This window comes from Solea senegalensis, linkage group LG9 (genome assembly GCF_019176455.1).
Source record: "Solea senegalensis isolate Sse05_10M linkage group LG9, IFAPA_SoseM_1, whole genome shotgun sequence".
Classification (NCBI taxonomy): Eukaryota; Metazoa; Chordata; class Actinopteri; order Pleuronectiformes; family Soleidae; genus Solea; species Solea senegalensis.
In genome coordinates, this window is record NC_058029.1 from 16480733 (window position 1) to 16498302 (window position 17570).

General features: G+C 38.6%; 3 protein-coding genes across 5 annotated transcripts; 2 read left to right on the forward strand and 1 right to left on the reverse strand.

Moving 5' to 3' along the window:
• Nucleotides 1–653: 653 nt before the first annotated feature.
• Nucleotides 654–8657, reverse strand: LOC122774990 (NF-kappa-B inhibitor delta). Of its 3 annotated transcripts, none has more exons than XM_044034644.1 (12): nucleotides 8533–8657; nucleotides 5949–6085; nucleotides 5820–5850; nucleotides 4696–4889; nucleotides 4414–4598; nucleotides 3638–3743; nucleotides 3387–3533; nucleotides 3247–3298; nucleotides 2496–2653; nucleotides 2091–2207; nucleotides 1345–1509; nucleotides 654–1251 (listed from the first exon to the last, which is right to left on the reverse strand). In XM_044034644.1, exons 1-12 carry the CDS (start codon nucleotides 8546–8548, stop codon nucleotides 1180–1182), a joined length of 1380 nt encoding a protein of 459 aa, XP_043890579.1. In that variant the 5' UTR covers nucleotides 8549–8657; the 3' UTR covers nucleotides 654–1179. The 3 variants fall into 3 exon arrangements, with proteins under 3 accessions (XP_043890579.1, XP_043890578.1, XP_043890577.1); XM_044034643.1 differs by having other exon boundaries at nucleotides 4414–4595; nucleotides 5820–5853; XM_044034642.1 differs by having other exon boundaries at nucleotides 5820–5853.
• Nucleotides 8658–10930: 2273 nt separating this feature from the next.
• On the forward strand, nucleotides 10931–12619 carry hcst (hematopoietic cell signal transducer). The gene is made up of 5 exons (XM_044034163.1): nucleotides 10931–11034; nucleotides 11379–11449; nucleotides 11623–11643; nucleotides 11829–11963; nucleotides 12048–12619. Exons 1-5 carry the CDS (start codon nucleotides 10931–10933, stop codon nucleotides 12089–12091), a joined length of 375 nt encoding a protein of 124 aa, XP_043890098.1. The 3' UTR covers nucleotides 12092–12619.
• A 1849-nt stretch (nucleotides 12620–14468) lies between these two features.
• On the forward strand, nucleotides 14469–15589 carry LOC122775025 (transmembrane immune signaling adaptor TYROBP). The gene is made up of 5 exons (XM_044034697.1): nucleotides 14469–14713; nucleotides 14816–14836; nucleotides 14925–15068; nucleotides 15178–15248; nucleotides 15334–15589. Exons 1-5 carry the CDS (start codon nucleotides 14677–14679, stop codon nucleotides 15388–15390), a joined length of 330 nt encoding a protein of 109 aa, XP_043890632.1. The 5' UTR covers nucleotides 14469–14676; the 3' UTR covers nucleotides 15391–15589.
• Nucleotides 15590–17570: the final 1981 nt, after the last annotated feature.

The window sequence follows — 17570 nt, forward strand, 5'->3', positions numbered from 1 at the left end:
CTAAATATGACTAAAATGTATGTGAAAGTTTTTGCTTTATATTATCAGCATTTTGAAGTTGACAGTTGTAGAATGCATTCTAAAGTGGGACTCGTGTGGCTTGGAATCGATGAGAAAATGTAAATACTGCTGTATTTCTGTAGCTATGGCTCTTCACTGTGGGTCCATATGATTAAGTGAGTGTGGTATCGACACAGCTCTGTAGTGGGCTGTGGCGTAGTTTCCATCCTGCTCATTTCTCTCGCTGTGTGTAATACGGGGCATTTAAAAACAGTGCACTCAACATCACAACAATCAGGCGGGACTTCAAAAGACAGTGTTGTACTTTTATTCATGACTCACGGCTGGAATGTAAAGGTTGACGATTTGTCACCGCACTTACTCTAATGTCATTCTTCATTTGGTTTCCAATACATCATAGTTTTACACAGTAAAGTTTCTCCTTGTTTTTCCCCATAAAGAAAACCATACCAGAGGTTACTCACACATGACGGGAGAACATTCAATTATGATTGATTATTGTCATTTTCAACACAAGCACACATGCTGACTGAAAATCAAAACCATCACTGTGTATCAATATGATAACATATCATGATGGGGGTTTTGACAGAGGAGTAGGAGGGAGGTGGGGGGGGGACATTGTCCACAGGTTCATATCAACGATTTCACAGAAATCAACTCAAAACTGGGAGTGTAGCCTAATCAGAGAATGAAAGTCACTCCAGCAACGTCTTCACCCTCTTTTTGAAGATAACTAATGCTCTTAATTTCTACTTATTTCAAGGTACTTGAAAGTATACATTTGGACAGAGAATAAATACATAAATTATCATGTCTCCACTGCGACACAAATAGCAGCAGAAGGCTTCAATGAGGATATCACAATTTGGAATAATCAGCACTTTGAGCATGTGCATAGAAAGAAAGAAAAATAAAAAATAAAGTACAGCATGTTTACAGATACTACGTCACAGGACATTTTAGCTTTATGTATCAAAGCATCATTTGTCAAATCCAATGTGAATTATACGCAGAGATGAATTTGCCAAACAAACGTTGTTAACGATAGGCCAGAGACTCCCAGAATAATCAGCTGTACTCTATATATCCCCTTCTCAACAGAGGAAAACTGTTAAAGACTCTTTTCCTCCAAACGGAGATTACATGTAGTTTAAATCATTCCTGGTCCTGCAAGGACACGTTACGTCGACGAGAGGTAGCGCCTCGTTTCTTCAGTATCATCTTCAGCTAGAAAGGAAAAGACATTGAGACGATTTAGATGAATTAGAGATGATAAGGGCAGAAACACAACCAGTGTTAAAATGAGCTCCAGCTGCTCACCTGCTCTCCCTGGAAGCCGCTCTGCAGCAGGTGAGCTGGCTGGTCGTTCTCCAGGTTGCGGATACTGGGATCAGCTCCTTTACTCAGCAGCAGCCGCAGGATCTCCTCCTGGTGGGGGTTACCATGGAGACCAGCTGCCATGTGTAAAGCTGTGTGTCCATGAGCCTATGGGGAGAAGGGAATATGCAGCATTACTCAGACTGTTTAAAGTCCTGCGCAGGTACCAAGGAAACTATTTAAACCATTTTCATGAACTGAATTGAAAATAAAAACTAGAATTTAAAAAAAAAAAACGATAACTAACTGAAACGGAATTATGTGTTTGCAAAGCTAACTAAAACTGTAACGGAAATGTGCTTCGTTTTCATCTGGCAAATTTGAAGAGTTTGTATTTGAGACACAATACTTATTATCACCTTTCTGAATGTTGCACCTGGCAAATCCTCAACTAAAAAAACTAAACTAAAAGTATGCATTTACAAAAAAATAGAAACTTGAAAATCTCATGTTAAAAACAGAAAGTCAAAACTAGATAAAAACTAAAAGTAATGAAACATCCAAAACTATTAACTATTATAACCTTGACATCTAAAAATGTATTTAAAGTTTCTTTATTATAATTGTTGTTGTTATTATTATTATTAGTATTTGAAATTCAGTGTTTATATGTGTGTATACACCTAAACACACCACACACATGCTTAAATGAAACCCACTTCTGAGTGTCACGTCTGCATGGAACTCACTTTCATGTTGACAAAGTCTTTCATGTTTTGCAGGGGAATCCTCAGCAGATATCGCACCAGGTCAATGTTCCCCTCTTTGACAGCCAAGTGCAGTGCAGTCTTGTTACTTTTGATTTCCTGGAATTGAAGAATTGAAAACGATGGAGAGAAAAAAACAAAAACATAATGAAACCACGGGTTAAAGTGAGACGAAAACGAACAAGAAAGAGAAAACGAATAGGTGACAGTGGGGAGGGGAGACGGCTTCTATTATGACATCATCATGATAAGATAAAAACCTGGGCACTTCCCCGTGAGCTGTGAATTCTTTGAAAGGTCAGCAGTGAGCACATTGGAGCTTTGATGCCTCTGTAGCCCACCCATGTTCTCATGTGACATTCAGAAAAGAGGACACTGTATATGTACCTGGCTGCAAACAAATGCTCCTTCCTTAAGCAGCTTCTGCACACAGGAGAGTTTCTCTGCTGCCTTGGATTGAAGATTAACGTCTGCCATCCCAGTGGTGGACAAAGCCTTCATGGTGACACTGTGAGAGATGACTGCACAGTGCAGAGGAGTCATGCCTGAGACAAAGAAGGAGACAGTGATGATGTATAAATCAGCGTGGCAATGTAACATAATAATTCTTCAATATCAATATAATATAGCAAAATGTAACCTTAAACTATCTGACATCCAACGATTTTATTACCTTGTCTTGGTCAGTCTTGTTTAAGTACCTTAAAGTGATACTTGAGTAAAAGTACAAGTATTTTACCAGAAAATGACTTTGGTAGAAGTTGAAGTCACTTTGTTGTATAATATTATATTAAGTAAAAGCCTTAAAGTATATGAAATTTGCTGTACTTAAGTATCAAAAGTAATTTTCTGTTATAAAATGTACTTTGAGAAGTTTTAGAAGTAAAAGTATTTAAAAAAAAAGTGAGGAATAAGTGGTGGGGCGAGTTGTCTTTCAACTGGAAGGTTGTGGGTAAAGCAGCTCATCTAGAAGACTAGAAAGGCTCTATATAAATATAAATCCAGACCATTACCAACTCTTCTCCTTCTTCTGATTTTATTTGGTAGTAACGAGTCACACAGATAGAGTAACAAAGTATTTTCACTTCATTACGTGACAACACCGGCCCGGTTTCATCATCAGTGACATCAAATTTACCGTCAAAATTGCGGGCCTCCAGGTTGACGTCAGGTCTGCTGGACAGAGTTGCCTGCAACAACATCAATACTTGTTAAGGTCTGCTGAGGAACAGCTGACTTGTCCGATGTCGGGCATTCAGTTTCTACGGGTGCCGTTACCTGCAGAACCCTGGGAAAACCATAGTGGACAGCCAGATGAAGCGCAGTTTGTCCGTTCACGTCAGAAGCGTTGATGTCTGCTCCTAGTGACAGCAGGTCTTGGACAATCTCTGGCTGGTTTGCTGTCACTGCCACCAGTAAAGCAGTCTGTACAGGCACATTCATGATACAGTTTTATATTTCAAAATACTATACAGTAAGCACATTTAAAGATGTCTTGTATAAGTATGTACATATATGTATATATATACCTTTCCCTTGTGTTCTTTGGCATCAAGCCCCCCGACCTCCCTCAGCCTCTCTGCAGCAGCGAAGGCACACTCCCTGAGTCCCTTGGCAGTGTAGATGTGCAGGATGCTGACAGTACAGGAGCACATGATAAATTACTTACAAAAACAAGGCTTGGAAAGGCTGTAATCCCGTCCTATATCATCCCCTTTGACACCAAAAATGTATGTTTTCATTAGAATCTTTCTAATTTCCTCCGAATTTCTAATGTGCAAGCATGAGTGTCTGACTCATTAGCATCTTCTTCTTAATCTTTCAAGGATCATCAGACTGCACACATTTCTGAATTTTAGCCTTTGACTAAAAATGAAACTCGTACGGAAGCAAATTAATTGTGCATGTAGTAATATCAGCAGTGTGATTCAGTCTCTGTGTGTGTGTGTTCTTGTATTTGTGGCTTTGTAAGGACCAAAAAAAACACACATAGTGAGAACATTTTGGCTGGTCCTCACATCTTAAAACAGCTTTTTGGGCGGTTGAGACCTGGTTTTAGGGTCAGGCTTAGAATTGGGTTTTGGTTAGGGTAAAGGTGAGGGTTAGGCACGTTGTTATGATGGTTAAGGTTAGGGTAAGGGGCTAGGGAATGCATTATGTCTATAAGGGGCCTCACTATGAATGAAGCACAAACGTGTGTGTGTTTACAGATGCCTCTTCCAAGTTCACTAATGTACTTTTCTTGGTGATTCTTTGACACATACACTGTGCATTAGCCTTACATTCAATCATAACTTCAACTCACGTGTCTCCGTCTTCGTCCTGCCCCGTGGTTCTGCTGTAATCCATCCCTCTGAGCAGCATCCTGGCCTCCTCCAGTCTGGTTGCATCCAACGAGGAGCCAAAAGCCACCGCTGTGGTCTGACCGGGACACAGAAGTGACCATGATGATGCCAAACTGGGATCTGTAGCTGTCATCTGGCAGTCCTGCTGAAAACGAGGGAGCACATGATTCAAGTCAACTTAGAGATAAATTCATCATGTTAGCTGGGATGTTACAAGTTTGTGGTCAAGGGAGTTTCCTTACAAAGGTCTGAGACGTTGACGCTATAAAACCTGGCAGCTGCTGCTGTGTGCCGTATTCGGACGTCACTGGGAGGTTGTAGGCTGCAGCAACCCTGGGTCCTGGGTGGCTGCTGGTATAATAAGAGAGTGGAGTCTCTGGTGCTGGGTTCCATGGCTCATAGCTCACTGCCATTTCTGAGTAGCTACTTGAGGCACCTTAGAGGAGAAACGAGAGTGATGGAGTCAATATCAGTCACACTCAACCTCGTTTTTAGTAGCTGCGGCAAGGGCTGGGTATTGATTAAACATGTTCAATTTGGTATCAATATTGATAACTGGACGTTCAAATCTGATTTGTGAACAATAGTTGATGTTTTTTTTCAAATTCAGGTCTTCTCAACGTACATGTACCTTCAACATACGTGTACCTTCAACATACGTGTACCTTCAACATACATGTACCTTCAACATACATGGACCTTCAACATACATGGACCTTCAACATACATGAACCTTCAACATACATGGACCTTCAACAAACATGTACCTTCAACATACATGGACCTTCAACAAACATGGACCTTCAACATACATGGACCTTCAACATAAACATGGACCTTCAACATACATGCTTCAACATACACCTTCAACATACATGGACCTTCAACATACATGGACCTTCAACATACATGGACCTTCAACATATCTGTACCTTCAACATACATGGACCTTCAACATACATGTACCTTCATCATTAAAGCACCAGCCTCTCAAAACACAACACAGACACTCTACAATAACCACACACTAAGCCCTGTCTTCCTGTTCTACTTTGGGGAGTAAGCACCAATCACAAGCACTGTTAGATCTTGGTCAGACAGCATGCTGCATTCTTATTGGCTAACTGATGCTGACTTGAGGTCCCAAATTTGATGTTGAATGGCATCACATTTTTGACATACGGTGATACAGAGGAAGTCCAATACCCAGTCAGTAACACTAAAGTATTGAAGTGTAATAAAAAGCCCCAGGTCCGGTTGATCAAGCAGAAGAAGCAAAGTTTGATCCTTGAGTCCTAACTGTGGATCAGGAGCTAGTTTTATTTTGTATGTTGTTTTAAGTGTGTAGAAGTTGCCCAGCTCTTACCTGTACAAGCAAATGGTTCTGAAGGGGTCAACTGCTGGAAGAAAGTAAAAAAGACCAAATCGTGAACAATCAGCTCTTTGCGATTTATCGTTAACAAGATGCTGGTTCGTCCTCTGTGTGCTGACTTACTGTGACTGTAGTCAGAGGAACAGGACTTGTGATTGCTGTGGGGCAGGAAGGTGGCACAGATGACGTCTCGCGTCTTCGCTTCTCCTCCAAGAGTTTCTTCACTGTGGGCAGAGTGCAACACGGCTTCTCCTTTGGTGCTTGAAAACAAGAAATAGTGCCAACATTTATATATTGATATTTTATTGATGTAGTCTGGACCTTCCTGGGTATAGTTTGCATGTTCTCCCTGTGTGTGGTTGTGAGTGTGGGTGTGAGTGGATTGTTGTTTGTCTCTATGTGGCCGGTGACCTGTCCACGGTGTAGCCCACCGTTCACCCTATGTCAGCTGGGATTGGCACCAGCAGCCTCATGTGGAAGATAAAGCACTAGACAATGGTTTATCTAAGATCAGTAAAGTTTACCCATGAAAAAAAATATATATATTTACAGTATAATCCATTTTTCTAAATGTGTTCACCCAGATTACTTTTTTGTGTTTTTGATCGATCATTAGGGGATTATAGGATTGGGATTACTTTTATATATATATATATATATATATATATAGAGATATATAAATGAATTATACAAGTTGCTGATTTTTCTAATTGTTTCAGGAAATAAATTACTGTCCTCAGTCATCAGTCAACAGTTACTATAATGTAGTAAATACACTGAGATAATGGATCAGCTTTTTGTGTCTGAAAGTGTCTTATTTAATCTTACTGGAAAACTCTGTCTGTGTCTGAAATTATACTTATCTCTTCTTATTATCGTCTTTTCTCCTCAGGGGGTTTTTACTTTATATTATGGATTTTTTTTTCTTGCTCACCACAATATATCTATTTACTATATCATGAGTATATGTTTCCCACTGCTGATACAGAACTATCATTTCCACTGAACAGGTAGGAAATGAGAAAAAAAAAAATAGGAAAAGAACATTACAAAACAGAATTCTGATGTTTCCAGCTGACACACACACACGCACTGGCTGTTTCCTCAAAATCTCCACCCCACACCTGAAAGATCTAAAGTATGTAGTGATATTTCCACCCAGTGTGTGGAACCACAGAGCACAGATAAATCTGTGATGAAAACCTCCTCCATTAGGAACACACATTATGTGGCCGGATTCATCATAAAGGGTTTAGAATGGGATCGCCGCAGCTTATTTTCTATGACATCTTCCTGTTGCTCTCCATTACGCTAACAGATCGCAAAACCACATCTTCCTGTCTTTGGTGTCTCACAGGCACGTCACCTCCACACGTGTGTGCGCCTTGTGCTTGTGTCTGAGCTATGAGGGACAGAGCACAGTGCTGTTCACTACAGCGCAAACACAGAGAGAGAGAGAGAGGGAGTCCTGATAAAATAAACATGCAAATTCAAAGTGTGAGAGAGAAACATGACTTTCCACCATGCTGCAGTCCTTCATCTGAAAATCAAACTGGGACTAGAAGCATTTATCCAATTAAACTGCGGAACAACCTTGAGCTGTAGAGTACACACTCCGGGCTCTTGTTTGTGTTTTCAGATATACTTCAACCTCTTTGCAGCATCACTAGTACATTGTTACACTCTAAAGTTTTAAGAAACCTCAAGTGAGTCTATTTGCCCGTGTCTGCACTCCCGGGGAAATACCTCTAAGCTGAAAACCTGCCCCCAAACAACAAAAACCTGGTGACACATAAACATGTGTCAGAACACATGACATCAGTCAACCTCCCAGTGCATTTTAGTGTCTCTAAGTTTAATTTTTAGCTTCATAAGGTGTTACTATGGATTACTCAACTGTGACTCATTTGATCTTTGTGAAAAAGCCACCTTTGACCTTTGTACACTCAATGTCATTCTGCAAGAACATAACATTAGTTGTACAGTCTGGTCTGACACATCAGAGGGAGACTGTAGGTGTCAGCAAGTGGCTTCGAAACACTCGTCCAAGAGTAAGAGGACAACTGCGTTACATGCAAATTACATTTTTGGTTTGCACAAACTGCCCCCACACCCGTTTTGGGCCATTCTGTTCAATATTCAAATAGGGGTTGTGGAAAACCCTGGACATTGAGTCATGTGCGTGGGAGGTAGGGGATTCCTACGACCTTTCTCTTTTGGCTCGGTCCACAGAGACAGAAAGAAGCACTGAGAAGCCAGTTTCCTCATTTTGTGGTTTCACAGACCAGTTGCACACTGCAAAACATTTACTTAGCCCTGTGTCAAAGAAAGTCAAGCGAAGCTAAAGTGAAATTATCACGTCACACAGCTTCACTTCATCAGAAGAGGAAATGAAAACAAGTGAGGTGTATCAGGGTTTCCCCAAATGATGCTCTGACTCTTGGATTCACCCAGAGTGTGTGATTTCATCCAGCCAAAAAACAAATGAAAGGCAGTTACATGAACTTATCGGTGAAATGACTGGATAAATGTATGCACACTGTCAGTGGCAATGTAAAAAAAACACTCAAAAACCAACCAAACTTTCATTATAATGACGACAAGTACGCCGCTCTCTATACTGTCCATAAGCACAGAGACACAGACAAAGTATTAGTCCAATAGCATCAATGTAAACCAGTGACAAATTGAAAGCGCATATACTCACTTTTATCAAAGTGCATGTCAGAAACTGCTTTGAGGGTTTTCAACAGGTCGTCCAAGCTAATCAGAATAGGATGATCTGATTCTCACTGCCAGTAGGATCAGTGGTGTTCTGGTGTAGAGTGCGGAGAGTCTGGTGTCTAGTGTACACACAGAGCGCACGTTGTTCCTCATCATCGCCCCCAGCTGTGGCTACGCCTTCTTTCAGAGGGGAAGCCACACATTCACTATCACGACAAACCACGATGATGATATTCAATGAGACACAAGTGACGGTGAGAACACAGATATATTTGATGAATATTTGATGAACAGAGAGATATTTGATGAGCACTTATTATACCAAGTACACAAATAAACACAAAGGTTCATTACACTGAGGGCAGTTTTGGAAGAATTATTTGGTGACACTTGTGTTAATTATAATAGTAAGGCGATAACTTTTGAATAGGGAGGTAAAGTTGTGGCAACATTATCTTATTTCTAATGCAATTTCCTGCTCATTACAATGGTGATAGTGTAGTAGTAAGGATAATAGATAATACTATAGTAATACCATGTTATAATTTCCAGGCAGCAGCTTGGTCATTTCTATAGGCGACAGTCAGTGTGAATCAAAGTTAATAATTATCCTATTATTTAGTTGAGATTCCTCCTCCATTATGTGTGTACCCAAATCTATTTTATTATTATTATTATTGTTGTTACCAGGTTATTATTTCGGGATTACAGTTGACATGGTATTAGCCTATAATATTATGTCTCTTTGACAGAATTATTACCATACAATTAACATATTGTTACTAGACTGTAATTTAACCATAGCACCTACAAATGTAAGTTAAATATTACAATATTTTATGATGTAGGTGATCGAAGTTGAAGTCTTTTTGCTTACTTCATTGTTTGGTAGTTTTAATGTTACAACTATGTACTTAATGAGATGATCAACTTTTTTGTGTTAAATGTTCATTTTAAGCTCAATTTTACTTTACCACATTTCTCCTGTCTACATTTGTAATCATAAATAATATTACACATTACCCAGAAAACAAGGGTATAGAAGTGAATACTATAAAATGACAACAATGTAATAATAATAATAATAATAATAATATAATCATAATAATAATAATAACAATAATAATATAACACAAATTCAAGATAATGTTGTTCAATTAATACTTCTTTTTACTTTTATGTTTTCTGTTTACAAGTTGAGTTATTTACTGATCTTAAATATGAACGTTTTAGAGATGTTAATATGTTTTGTTTTAATGTTAAACCAAAGTCTTTAGAACACTTTTATTTTTAAAATAAAACTTGTTTCTGAGAGCAGGATCAATCCTGTGTTTAATGTTTTTGATTTGTATTTGTTATATTTATTCATTTCGGGGTTACTGCAGCTTATGTGGCTCAGAGACTGTGTTAAATGGAGTGTATTTTCTTTTAAATGCTCCAATGGGCCCCGTACAGTCATTTACAGGAACTTCTTTGTCACCTTAACAACAAAGACATATTGGAAAACAGTGAGAAATCAAGTGACAAACAATATAATGAATTTGACCTTAAAAAAAATTGAATTGTGAGCTGACGATTCATTAGAATACTGATTCATTATTTTTGGTGAAACCCTTGAGTGTGATAGCCTCAGGTTCTCTTTTTTTTTCTTTTTTTTTTTCTATAGATGGAAACGGAAAGACGTGAAGCTGATTTCCTGTACATGTCAGATTTGCCCAAAGAACAGTTAAATACCCATAGAACATGACTGACAAGGCACCAGCTCACAAATATCTACACATAGTTAAATTCCCCTTTACAAAGTCCCTGTTACAAAGACACAAAGTCATAGTGATCAGGCTATGTACCACTATATACATATATATATACATGTGTGTGTGTATATATATGTATATATATATATGTATATATACATATATATATACAGTGTTTATTGTAGAGGACAAAACTGAGGTAACATTGGCTACATTTTGACCCTTAGACACAGTCAGTGCATTTGTTGACAGATTGCTGTTAGAATTGCAGTCAAGTAAAGTTGTGAAACTTGGGCTCTACTTTCACTTTCCATGTCATCTGTCAGAAGCCCCACAGCTCCCTCTGCTGTTGCACGGAGTCAGTCAAAATCAATATATCTCAGAGGCAAGTTCACCTAGAGTCAGCAGTCACAGGATGAGCACATGGGTGACATTTGAACAGCAAAACAAGTGTTTTTCTACTGTCTTTTGTCATATTTCACACATGTCTTTATTTTTAATCCGAGACACATTCCGTCATTCAAGTGTGCTGTGCTTCAATTCTATTGCTACATAAAATGTCTGCCTGTTAAACCACCCAATTCTGACAAGAACAGTACAACAAGAAGTGATTTAGGTAGGCGGGGGATGGAGGGCGTGTTGACGTCAGCCGTCAAAAGTGACTGCACAAGGGAAACTAAAGTCACATCAGTTTCTGGATCTCAGAAAGCAGGTCAGTGCGGGCAGAGCAGGTAGGAGGAACTTCACTCACAATGACTTTATCTTCCACATTACCATTCAATGTCCCTCATGTTGCATCAATGCTTGTTTTATGTGCTTAAGTGTTTTATAAACATCTAAATAGTTTGTAAAACTGTGAATGTTTACCACAGTAAATCTCTGCATATAATATTGTTGTTATTTTAGACAAATAATCTGTGACACATAAGTTGTGTATTCAGTGCTGCAGATTTAAAAAAAAAAAAAGAAAGAAGAAGAATCTCTAACAATGACGAAATCAAATATAATTAAATTTGGATTTGAATGTTTTTGAACATTGTTAATCAAGACAGCGTGGTGTCGTCTTGTCTTTCAGAAAGCACATAAGGGAGTTGATGAAAATGGCAATTGACAAATACTTGATCATTGTCCTGTTTTTCATTTGCAGTAAGTAAATGTCTCTTCTTGTTGCACACACACACACACACAGACACGACATTGGAGTGGTCTTACACAGGAAAATGAAACCACATGCACTTGCCGGAAACTTATCTGAGGTATTGCTGCATAAAATTATAAACAACAACTTTAAGTTCTGACAGAGTGTTTCTTTCTTCAAGACTTGGCTGTGGCGTTCACGGGTAAGTCTGGAGAAGCACACTCATCTGAAAATGACTTTTCCGTCAAAACAAACATTGAACACAACGGCAAAACATCTTGAGCTAGACAGTTGCTTCTGAGTTGTCACTTGTTCCATTTGCACTCACATCTGCATCCCACTCGTCTTTGCGCCTGCATGTTGTTTCACTGTCTGTGTGTGCGTCAGACACCCCTGCGGCTTGCTACAGGCTTGAGCCACAGACAGTGGTGGGCATCATCTTTGCAGATGTGTTGCTAACCCTCATCATCGTCGTTATCACTTATCACTGTGGCAGCTTTCGGCGTCAGAAGACAGAAAATGGTAAATTCAGTAAATGCATGATGTTTCAGTTCAACTGTCGCACGTTAATAACGTCCTAATTTGGTGTTTCTTGTCTCTTCACAGCTCACAAAGTGTACATGAATGTGCGCGCCAACTGCAAGAGATAACAGGTGTATTGCAAATACAATATGAGACATGTTTATTTCCTGTATTGTTGAGAGTAAAGTGTCTTTTTCAAAGTGTCTTCAATAATAGTGACTTGATCTATTGCAGAACTGCACTGGAGCCACAACTGTCTTCCTGTTTAAACGGCATGCACAGGCTATAAACTGTGTGATAATATTTTGTACTGAGTCACAAGTGCTGATTTTATGGTTGTGATAAACCAAATGATCACTTTTCTGAGTACCACGAATCATCACAGTGCTAAATGATCTTTGATGCCTCACTGTTTGATACTTACTGAGTTTTTTTTTATTCTTTTGTTAGTTTACTTTATTTTTTCTGTTTTGTCTTGGCTAACTGACAATGTATTGTACATTTTTGTCTTCAAGAACCCCCTCGAAGCCCAGATGCTACATCTCAAGGATTTATTCCTAGTAAACGTTTAGCACCAAGGTTCAGTCCCTGTAGTGGCTCACAGACCACAGAATCCACATTGTAACAAATAAATAAATAAATACATTCTAACAAAAGGTTTTACTAAATGAAAATGTAAGTTCATTCAGACACCCTGTGTACACCTCAGTATATACTGTATAGGCAAATATACAGTATGTTTGCGTGTCTGTGTCTTATTATTTTGTATTTTTATGTGTTGGTTGTTAAAATAAACAGATGAAACATTTTTTTTTTATTTTTTTTTTTTTTAAGAAAATGTTTTATGTGAATGCTTCCTGTAGTGTGAGCTACAGTAGAAGTTTTTTTTTGCTTTAATATAAATCCTCAAGTGACATTTGAGGATTTGACGAACACGGAAGATCTGATTAGATTAATGATTAGAATGAAATAAAGTGCTGCGGCTGTGTGGAAGTCAAACTACGGCTAAACTGCTGTTTGAAGTTTCTAACACTGATTCACCATCTGTTTATCTGTCTGATTCATTGTCTGTTTATCCGTTTCATGTGTCTGGACTCACTCTGTACACTGTGTGTGTGTGTGTGTTTGTGTGTTTGTGTATGGAGCAAAAATCACGTAAACCATTCGAAATGAGGACATTTTGGCTGGTCCTCACGTCTTTAAAGGGCTTTTTGGGGTTTGGTTTTAGGGTCAGTGTTACAATTGTGTGTGTCTGTGAGTGTGTGTGTGCAAGTGTGTGCGAGTGAGAGAGAGAGCGAGAGGAATTTCCCCTCAGCTTAAAAGTAACTGCTTTGAAGAGGTTTATGCGTTTAGGACTCATCTGTATCGCCTGACCTTTTAGCAATAACTGAAACTACTTTTTTTTTACTTTTTTACAAACCCTGCATCTCTGCAGGCACTGAAGCAGAACTTAGAATTGGCCTAATATTGCACATAATTAGACACTTGCACGCTTGCCCAGAACATTTGCATATTGCATAGTTGCACATTTTTCAATATATACAAGTTTAAATAATTGATTTTTACTGAAAAATGTTTGTATTGACTGAAACCTTCTTTTCACGTGAATGTGTGAATATGTGGACTGGTGTTGCAGTAAGCAAATGTTAAAGTTTTTTGGGTTTTTTTTTAAACAAACTTCCTTTGTTTGCTGCAAGGTTTACCTAAAAGATTCTGGTCGGTTTTGGTGTTGTGCAGAGCTGCACTACACACGAGTCCTATCCACCGTCACAAGTAGGTGCTGATCTTCACCTGTTGAGGTTGGTACTGTGAATATCAGCAGGCTGCAACCTTTGAGGTTGCAGTCAAAGATCTTACCGTGACTCTTGACTGGCTTGCTCTATAATGGAAGGGATGGTGAGATTTAAAAAGGAAATGTGTACAACTGTATACACTATAAGTCACATAAGTTGTTAATGTGGTTTTATTATGAAGGGGAACAAACACCAGAATGGATTCTTCACAACCTGGCAACCATAAATGTGCACTTATTTAAGGTTTATTAGTAACCTGTGTTAAATGAGCTAAATGAAGGAGAGATCATCATCATGATTCTTTCTGTGGCTGATTCTTGAAGCGTTTCATCAGATTATAAAAAAAAATCACACATTTTTTTTCATTTGGCTGACAGTAAAGCATCATTGCAGATATAGCTGTGGTTTACCATTGGTTAAGAGACTCAGCGGCTCAGTTTCTATGGCCAGGTGCCTGCTCTAAACCACAGGTCATGAGGAAATGTTCTATCTGGAGAAACAAGAAACATTATATTTATATTTATAATATCATATATTTCACATATATTTCAGCAGAAGCTGCAAAAAGTGTAGACGCATTGTTAACAAGTCAAACCTCAGTCAGTCCTGAATCCTGCAGATCAAATGTAAATGTATATGTGGCCAGGAACACTGATGTCAGTTGTGAGAAACAAAACTACAAGCTTCCTCTTCACTCAGTGGACTCCTCCTCTGAACACACACACACACTGACCAACATTCTCACCGCTGACGGTTTTGCCTGTGAATAGCTCTTCCTCCGTTAACACTCACATCTCGGCTTGCACAATATTGTTTACGTTGACTAACAAAGCCATTTGAAAAAAAGGATTAGAAGGACCGGTGGCCGTCCCTTTTGTTCTCTCTCATTGCCTCCTCGACCAGAGACCAACATAAAGAAGATGCCCGATGCTCTCTGTGTTAGTGGTTCTTTGTTTGGTGAGTTTGGCTCTGTATGATAACAATTGTTGGCACAATAGGAAGGGAGCATACTGTCTCTCAGCTGTTGTCTTGATCTGAGGTTTTATCTCCTTTTTCTAGGTTCTGCAGTCGGACAGCAAGGTACTTTACTTGTCTCTGCTCCAGTGAGAAGCCGTCTTTTGGTTTTGTGTTTCAACTCCTGTGTCTTCGCCCCCCCCCCTCTTCACAGAATGTAATTCCTGTTACCTGATCAGCATGGGGTCTGTCGTGGCCATTGTTGCCTCGGACATCATCTTGACCATCTTCATCACCATCTCTGTGTTCTGCTTTGCAATATTCCACAAGAAACGGAGAGAGTGGGATTCTCATGATGGTGAGGGCCTAAATGTTTGTGCATTGCTGCCAACGTGTGAAGGAGCTGGTTGGTGATATATGACAGGCGGGCCGAAATCTGATTTGTAGATTGTTTTGGTTTTTTTAAGTGGGTAGAAGAAATCTGTCATCATCAGTGTCAAAGAAAACGTCAACAGAGGTCACAGAATCTCCCTACCAGGTAAAACGCCTAATTTATTTAGCCTGTTTCATGTTTAAGTGACATTTTACGCTTTTTCGTGAAATTTCGTTTCACTGTTTTGCAGGAATTACACGGAGTCCAGTCAGATGTGTACAGTGAGCTTCAGCACTTTAGAAAATGAAACAGCAAAGCTATAAAAAAAAAACGTCTTCTCTGTGATGAGTTCCACAAGCGATTACCGTATAGTACCACACAATCCACTGTATACATATCTTATTGTTACCATTTATACTTCTGCTTTAAATTGGTGTCAATGTGGAATAAATGTACAGAATGTTTATTTTAAATTAAAAATGGATATATATTTTATTCACTGACAACTGTCTTGTGCTAAATGTGTTGTTCACTGCATCACACCCTTTTTTTTGAATGTTAAAATGTACATTTTTATTTAAATGATAAATCAAACTGAAATGCATTGTTTACATTTTTCATTTATATATCAGAGGTTTTTTATTTTTTATTTTTCTTCAGATACCGAGAGCAACAAATTCAAGGCTCAGTTAGATTCTGTTCTAGATTATCACAAGTCGCTTATTCCTTAATTTCATTTCCTGAATTTTCTGGTACAACAGTTTCTATGCCAGAAATATATTCCATTTAACTAGTGTCCACAAAATTGTCAGAGAAGTTTTCCTATATTTCTACATATAACCACACAAAAAAAATCTAAATTTGTATGAAAAAGTCCCAGAAGTGTCTATATTTGGCAGCAGCCTGTCTGTCTTCCATGAGTCCACAACTGTCAGCCACTGACTCATGATGAAGGAAGCAACGGAATCTGTAAAAAAAAAAAAAAAAGCTATTGTTATAATACACTCATGACACAATAACAAAGCAAGATCTAGAGAACAATTTTATTTTGTTCTCTAGATTCTCTTATATGAAACAATTCAGCCAAATTGTTTCATATTTGGCTGACTATATGGTTTTGTTTTTGTTTTGTTTTTTTAATCTGTTTTGTTGAAATCCAGAGGAAACTAACCTTCATGTGATCATAAGAAAGTCTGTCTCCTTTCTGGAACAGCAACTCGGCATCTGTTCTAATAAATAATTTCAAAATATGAGATGTTGGGATGAAATGGCAGAGTTTCTGTGGAAATATGAAGATTGGCTGTTCAGTCTTTGGTTGCTTTTTTTATAGTAAAGGCGGGGGTCATACCATCATATTTACTGTTTACTGCTGCAGCCAGTCTGCCTCTGTTCTCCTCCACACTGTCCCCGTCTGGCAAGTCTCTGCTTTCATCGGGACTCAACTCACGATCCAACACATTAACTCGTTCTGCCTTTCTTTGGAGATCAGATCCACTTGTGTGTTTTCCACCCTTCTGGTTGTCCACTGTCATTCCTTCCTCACTGTCAAGACCAGTCCACTCTCTGCTCCCATAGTCCTGAATCAGTTCTCTGCTCATGTCCATTGTCCCCACACTAACTTTGTCCACTCCTGTTTTCCTTCGTGATGGCGCATTATCATTCATCGCCATTATCTCATGGCTTTCAAGATCTTTGACTGCATCTAGGAAAAGTAAAATTGTCTTGCACTATAACAAACATTATGATCACTACAAGTTATAACTATGATTTAAGGTACTGTACCTGTGCTGTCGCCTCCATTATTATTAGTCTGCTCAGGTTCTGAAATACCAACAAAACTCTTCTTGTTCTTTTTTGTTTATTGTTTTTCTGTATTTGTTGTAGGAAATGAAGCCAACACACCTTCAAATCCAGTCTTGTCATCTGACGAGTTTGCATCTGAAATATCTGTGAATGAGTCAAATATAAAATAAGATTGTGTGACAGTGTGATAGTTTGTAGAGAAAATGTATATATTACCTCCAATTCAAATGCTTTTATATTTCTTTTAACAGACGAGAGCATGAAAATGTACCTTCAGAGTTGTTTTCTGTCACAGGTTCACTTGGAGGTTTTGTATATGCTGCAGATATGAGAAAATAAGTAGTTATTTGCTGCAGGAGTTGTTCATGGTCACAATCAGATACTGTCAAAAGTGCGACATTACACCCTGAAGATAAGGCTAGTGACAAAGAAGCAACACAATTATGCCAATACAACATTGAAAGTTCTCTTTTGCTACTTTGCTTTAATCTCACATCCATATTCTTGAGGAACCACAAGTTCATAAAGTTCTGATGAATTTAGCTTGTCACTATGGGATATAAGTTCTTCCTCCAGTTCCTCAACATATCTGATTGGTACATTTTGAATCACAGACCTGTGACATTTCCAGGTACGTTCATTGTGCCAAGTGCATCTATAACAAAGAAACAATGGAAACGTGAG

What these genes read in the sequence shown, in the direction of transcription:
- LOC122774990 (XM_044034642.1), bottom strand. An exon ending in GTTTTCCCAGGGTTCTGCAG is followed by an intron (nt 3,299 to 3,386) that starts GTAACGGCACCC and finishes ATGTTGTTGCAG; the next exon opens with GCAACTCTGTCCAGCAGACC. An exon ending in GCGGCTTCCAGGGAGAGCAG is followed by an intron (nt 1,252 to 1,344) that starts GTGAGCAGCTGG and finishes TTTCCTTTCTAG; the next exon opens with CTGAAGATGATACTGAAGAA.
- hcst (XM_044034163.1), top strand. Translation starts at nt 10,931, where the DNA reads ATGGAGGGCGTGTTGACGTCAGCCGTCAAAAGTGACTGCACAAGGGAA. An exon ending in TGTCCTGTTTTTCATTTGCA is followed by an intron (nt 11,450 to 11,622) that starts GTAAGTAAATGT and finishes TCTTTCTTCAAG; the next exon opens with ACTTGGCTGTGGCGTTCACG. An exon ending in GCGTCAGAAGACAGAAAATG is followed by an intron (nt 11,964 to 12,047) that starts GTAAATTCAGTA and finishes GTCTCTTCACAG; the next exon opens with CTCACAAAGTGTACATGAAT.
- LOC122775025 (XM_044034697.1), top strand. Translation starts at nt 14,677, where the DNA reads ATGCCCGATGCTCTCTGTGTTAGTGGTTCTTTGTTTG. An exon ending in TTCTGCAGTCGGACAGCAAG is followed by an intron (nt 14,837 to 14,924) that starts GTACTTTACTTG and finishes CCCTCTTCACAG; the next exon opens with AATGTAATTCCTGTTACCTG. An exon ending in AGAGTGGGATTCTCATGATG is followed by an intron (nt 15,069 to 15,177) that starts GTGAGGGCCTAA and finishes GGTTTTTTTAAG; the next exon opens with TGGGTAGAAGAAATCTGTCA.